This window comes from Spinacia oleracea, chromosome 2 (genome assembly GCF_020520425.1).
Source record: "Spinacia oleracea cultivar Varoflay chromosome 2, BTI_SOV_V1, whole genome shotgun sequence".
In the NCBI taxonomy this organism is placed as follows: domain Eukaryota; kingdom Viridiplantae; phylum Streptophyta; class Magnoliopsida; order Caryophyllales; family Amaranthaceae; genus Spinacia; species Spinacia oleracea.
Window position 1 is genome coordinate 77,717,100 of NC_079488.1, and position 6,031 is coordinate 77,723,130.

The following is a 6,031-nucleotide window of genomic DNA, read 5'->3' on the forward strand; positions in this document are numbered from 1 at the left end:
GGACTGCTGCCAAGAATATTATGAAGTACCTGAAAAGGCACAAAGATGACTTCCTGGTCTATGGTGGAGATGATGAATTAATTGTTAAAGGCTATACGGACGCAAGTTTCCAAACCGACAAAGATGATTTCAGATCACAGTCTGGGTTTGTCTTCTGCCTCAACGGAGGAGCAGTAAGCTGGAAAAGTGCTAAGCAAAGCACCATTGCGGATTCTACAACTGAAGCGGAGTACATTGCTATACATGAAGCAGCAAAGGAAGCTATATGGCTAAGGATGTTCATAGGTGAACTTGGTGTAGTCCCCTCCATTAAAGGACCAATTGCCCTGTATTATGATAATAACGGAGCTATTGCACAGGCAAAGGAGCCTAGACACCACCAGAGAGTCAAGCATGTACTTCGTAGATTTCACCTTCTACGAGAGTTCGTTGAAAGAAAAGAAGTCGAGATAAGCAAAATTGGAACTGATGACAACATATCAGATCCATTGACTAAACCTCTGCCGCAGGCGAAGCACAACTCGCACACTGCAGCTATGGGAATCAAGCATATTGGAGAATGGCTTTGATGTCTCTGTTTAAAGTTTTAAAGTTTTAGAGTTTAAATCTTTGTAAAACATTATTGGTTAATCATTCACAATAAATGAAAAGAATTCATTTTTTCATTTAATTTGTGGTTTATTAAATGATGAGTCCCTTCAATTTGACGATATATTCAAGATAGACTGTCAGGACCAGTCCTGTGACTAAGAAATGTCTATCAAGTGAACTTGAATGTCAAAGGTTGAAAATGGTCCCTAGTCGGAGTTTTCTATAAAATTGGACGCATAGAAAACGTTAGACGATTAGAATGCAAGATGACTAGTAGTTCTGTTTCTTGAACTATGTGGACATGGCAATGTCATAATCATTTGCATAGATACTTACTTTGGGAAGATTAGTATCGGACAAGATCTATGAAACTTTACTGTAAGAGATGAAAATCTGTCATAAGTAAATTTCATTAAAATTATTAGACACTAAATCCTCAATACCTGAGTGATTTGAGATTACTTGTTTGAGAACTGGTTACTTTGACGTTGACCAACCGTCGCAACGTAAAAGGAGGCTATAAAGGCAACGCTCAGGTAATCACCTATCAAACGAAGTCTAATCTCAAGATCGCAAGATTGGGATTGTCCTCCCATAAATCGGGATGAGATGCTTAAAAGTTGTACAAGGCCACTCGGAGAGCTAGAAACTGTGAAATGCATGGCCTTGCTCGGATGAATCATAGGCTATGATTATCTGTTTATTTGATCAGTTGAACTCTGAAACCGAGGGACACCTCTGGACATAATAAGGATGACAACTCTTACCTTATGTTCAAGAGCAAGCATCGAGCGACAAAGGAATTAGGAAATGCACACTTGTCCCTAAGGACAAGTGGGAGACTGAAGGAAATAATGCCCTTGGTCCAAGTATGCATTCAATGTTAAGTCTAATAAATGCGGTTCAGTATTAATTAACAAGTTAATAATTCAGTGAGATCAAGTGAACTGAATGCCTAGCTAGAGGCCGCTTCAGTTCAAGTGGAATTAATGATATTAATCCACAGCTTACTCTTGACTGAACCCGTAGGGTCACACAAATAGTACATAAACGGATCAAATATTTAATGGCATTAAATACTCCATCCATGGATATTCGGAATCGACGGATCTTGGTTTCAGTGGGAGCTGAGATCGTCACAGGCAAGAAATGAATACTCCGGAAACGATGATATTGCCGGAAACGGAAATATGGATCGTATCGGAAATATTAATATTATCCAAGTCGTAGATGTTGCCAGAAACGGAAACATGGTACGTATCGGAAAATATTATCGGAAATGGAAATATTGCCGGAATCGGAAATATTGCCGGAAACGGAAATATTGTCTGAATCGGAAATATTATCGAAATCGGAAAATAATTCCGGAAACGGAAATATTAAATATTTGTTCGAAACGGAAATTAATTCCGGAATCGGAAAAGTTAAATATTGTTCGTATCGGAAATAAATTCCGGAATCGAAAAATTAATCGGAAGCGCGTCGTACGAATTAGCATCGGACGAGCTTGCTAGACGAAGGCCCAGCACGAAGCCAGGCCCACGTCCAGCAAGGGAAACGCGCGCCACAACACGCCAGCCCAAGGCTGCGCCAGGCCCACCACAAGGCAGGCCCAGCGCGCGCCCAAGGCTGCGGCAGTCGTGGGCTGCGATGCTCGGGCTGTGCGCGCGCGCGCATGGCGCCCCTCGTGGGCTGCTGTGCGTGCGTGGGTGTTTGTGTTCACATACGAAACCTAAAACGTACAGGATTCGTTTAATGATTAAATTCCTAATTCTATTTGATAAATTAATTAAATAAGAGTTTTATTGTGATTCTAATTTAATTAATTCGTATCCTAATTCGATTCCAATTCTCTTTCCATACCCCTATAAATATGTGGCCTGGGTTCACAATTTATAACAAGTTTTTCAAGTATTCAAAGTGAGTTTTTGAGAGAAAAATTCAGACACATTCCTTGCTCAAAAGTGCCGAAATTTTTAGTACCTTAAGGGCGATTCTAGTTGGTCAATCTTAAGGCGGATCCGGACGTACTGTGGACTATCTACGGAGGGACGACACTTGGAGTCCTAAAGACTTGTTCTTGTTCGGTTCGGGCGCAGCTAGGGAAGGCACGCAACAAAGAGTATGCATCTAAACTATGCTAAATGATTATGTGTAAATAATATGTTTTCTTGGCTAAATGGTTTTTCCGCATGATTTATGAATTGTCATATGTATCATAACCTAACACAAAGTACGTAACTTAATCTCGAATCTCACTAGTACATAATTAACTTTAGGTAACACCGAAAAACTGTTACATAAAGGGGGTAAAGTGTTCCAATAGATAATAGGTAACACTTTATGGGTGATACATCTGCTCGTGCTACCTATTCTATTAGGTAACACTTTTAATAACATATGGTAACACTTTTACTAGTGTTACCAAAAATAATTTTATGTAACACTTTTCAATTCCTATTGTAGCACTTTAAAAGTGTTACTCGTGATATCTTAGGTAACACTTTTTAACCATTAGTATCACTTTTTTACACCATCTTTTGATTTACAGTAACACTTTATTGAATCGTAGGTATCACTCACTAGTAGAAAAAACCCCTGTTGCAGCCCCCTTGTTGCAGCGTACATGTATAAATACGCTTCAACAACCAGTCGGTCAACGCGGGTCAAACCCTTTAAAGGGTTATCGCAGCGTACATTTTAGTTGTTCGCAGCAAATGTGTTTGTTGCAGCGTACAAAATAAAAGCCCGCAGCAACAACCCGACTTTATTGCAGCGTACATGCTATTGCCCGCTGCAACAAGTCCGCGTTTCAAAATTTTTTACTTTCCTAGATTGCAACAAACCGCGCTCAAACGTACGTTGTTCCTTCTCTGCTCCAAGCTTTTTCCCTTAAACAAATATCCAAGCAAGCCGTCGAACTCAGCCGTCAAACTCAGCCCTGCGTCGCCGTCGAACTCAGCCCTGCGTCGCCGTCTTCGCCGGTGTGTGGTGTTCTCGCCTCATCTCCCCCATCCCGTTCTGTTCTCGCGCGGCCTGTCGCTGAAAGGTAATATTCTTGGTCGGCCGGGGGTTCAGCATCTCCCCGTCGCGTCGTGGTTCCGGTGGTTGCTCGGCGTCGTGGTTCCGGTGGTTTCGGTATGGTGTGTTCAATTTTTATTTTCGTTTTTTATTTTCATTTTCAGATTAGGGTTCAATTTTAGTTTTTGATTTTCGTTTTGATTATTGTTTTTTATTTTCGTTTTTGATTTTCGTTTTGATTTTCGTTTTGATGTTCGTTTTTGATTTTCGTTTTTATTTTCGTTTTGATTTTCGTTTTTGATTTTCGTTTTGATTTTCGTTTTGATTTTCGTTTTGATTTTCGTTTTTATTTTTGGTGCTGATGGAAAGGTAATCAGGTCAAATTAAAATTAGATAAATTTCTTTGTCCAACTTGATTTATAAATTATGAGAGTTAGATTGACAATTGAGCTGACTAATCTGTTGTATCTGTCAAGATATGGAGAGCATGGTGCTTAACTGTGCATTCAATTAGCCAGGATTGCGGGGCCATTGCCCTAAATTATGAGACTGGTTTGTCATTTTTGAAGGCGAGTACTAATGGTCTGTTTATTGCTTGTTTTGTTTCTTTAGCTCTGTTAGTGGGGTTGCCAAGATATGGAGTATATGTTGCATTTTCTCCTGTAAGTGACAATGTAGCAACTGCCTCAGCTGATCGTACTGCAAAGTTGTGGAACACAGATGGCACTTTATTGAGAACATTTGAAGGTCATTTAGACCGCCTAGCTCGTATTGCCTTCCATCCATCTGGGAAGTACTTGGGCACTACAAGTTTTGACAAAACTTGGCGTTTGTGGGATATCGAAAGTGGTGCTGAGTTGCTTCTTCAAGAAGGCCATAGCAGGAGTGTTTATGCCATATCTTTCCATCCGGATGGATCATTGTTAGCATCATGTGGACTGGATTCTCTTACACGTGTCTGGGATCTTCGAACAGGGAGAAGTATTCTTGCTTTGGAAGGCCACATCAAACCTGTAAATTTCTTCTCTTGTCATTAACATTTATTTTTGTGATACTAACTCTGATTGTTGACTCATGTTTTTTCTTTTTCCTCTCAGGTTTATGGAGTTGATTTCTCTCCTAATGGCTATCATTTGGCCACTGGTTCTGAGGATAACACTTGTCGGATTTGGGACTTGAGAAAGAAAAAGTCATTGTACATAATTCCTGCCCATTCAAAGCTTATTTCACAGGTCAAATTTGAGCCTCAGGAGGGATATTATTTGGTCACTGCTTCATATGATACAACTGTTAAGGTATGAGACTTGGCACTCAATTACTCTCAGTAGTCTGTTTTGTTAAGTTACAAGGAGTGTTTTGTCTCATTTTGCCCTATTTCCTCAGGTATGGTCATCTCGAGACTTCAAGCTTATCAGGACATTGTCAGGACATGAAGCAAGAGTTACACCCTTAGATGTCACAGGAGGTAAGATCTTTTCTCTTGGTAAACTGTAGTAAAAGTGATGCGTGCAAAATGGGAACTTATAGTAGCATCTCATTACAAGTTTATAACTGTCATCTTGGGATGGAATTATGGTAAAGTTTATGGAAGTTGCCACTCAAAAACTGAATTTGTTTAAATACGTTACATTCAACAACAGAGATAAAGTGAATGCAATTTGTCCCTTAAAATCCAAGGGGGCGTTTGGTTCACACAGGGTAAAGGGAACTGAAGAAAGGGAAGGAATAGAAATGAAACCCTTTGATATAAAATATTGTATGGGTAACCTATCTCTAAGATCTCACCTCTCTCACTAAGTCTCACTCCAGCGACAAATCTGAAATTTGACTACCTAAACAACCAAAATCCGCCGGGAAAACAGTAAATCCGGCGTGTCAAGGGAATAGGTCATATTTAGGCTAAAATGACATTTTCGCTTCCAACTTTGAACTTAAGAACCTAATAACTCATTTTAAACTTATTATATGATAAATATGCTTAGTTTTAAGTTTCTAAGACTTATTCTAATCTATTTATGCACATTTAATGCTTGTTTTATCGTTATAGGTCATATTTAGGATAAAATAAGGCATTTTTGATCCCAACTTTAAAATAAAGAACCTAAGGACTTATTTTAAACTTATTACATGTTTAATATGCTTAGTTTTAAGTTTCTAAGACTTATTCTAACTATTTATACACATTTAAGGCTTATTTGGTCGTTATAGGACATATTTAGGCTAAAATGACATTTTCGCTCCCAACTATGAACCAAAGAACCTAAGGACTCATTTTAAACTTACTAAATGTTTTATATGCTTAGTTTTGACTTTCTAGAACTCATTCCAATCCATTTATGCATATTTAAGGCTCATTGTGTCGTTATAGGTCATATTTAGGCTAAAGTGCCATTTTCGCTCCCAACTTTGAACTTAAGAA

The 6,031-nt window shown here is 38.9% G+C and overlaps 1 protein-coding gene across 1 annotated transcript; it reads left to right on the plus strand.

The window, feature by feature from the left end:
• Window positions 1-4,070: 4,070 nt before the first annotated feature.
• Window positions 4,071-5,478, plus strand: LOC130467558 (U4/U6 small nuclear ribonucleoprotein PRP4-like protein; the record flags this gene model as incomplete). The annotated part of the gene is made up of 3 exons (XM_056836100.1): window positions 4,071-4,625; window positions 4,710-4,907; window positions 4,996-5,478. Coding segments are annotated over 3 exons (864 nt in total), but the record flags the coding sequence as incomplete, so codon positions are not given.
• Between the last annotated feature and the right edge of the window lie 553 nt (window positions 5,479-6,031).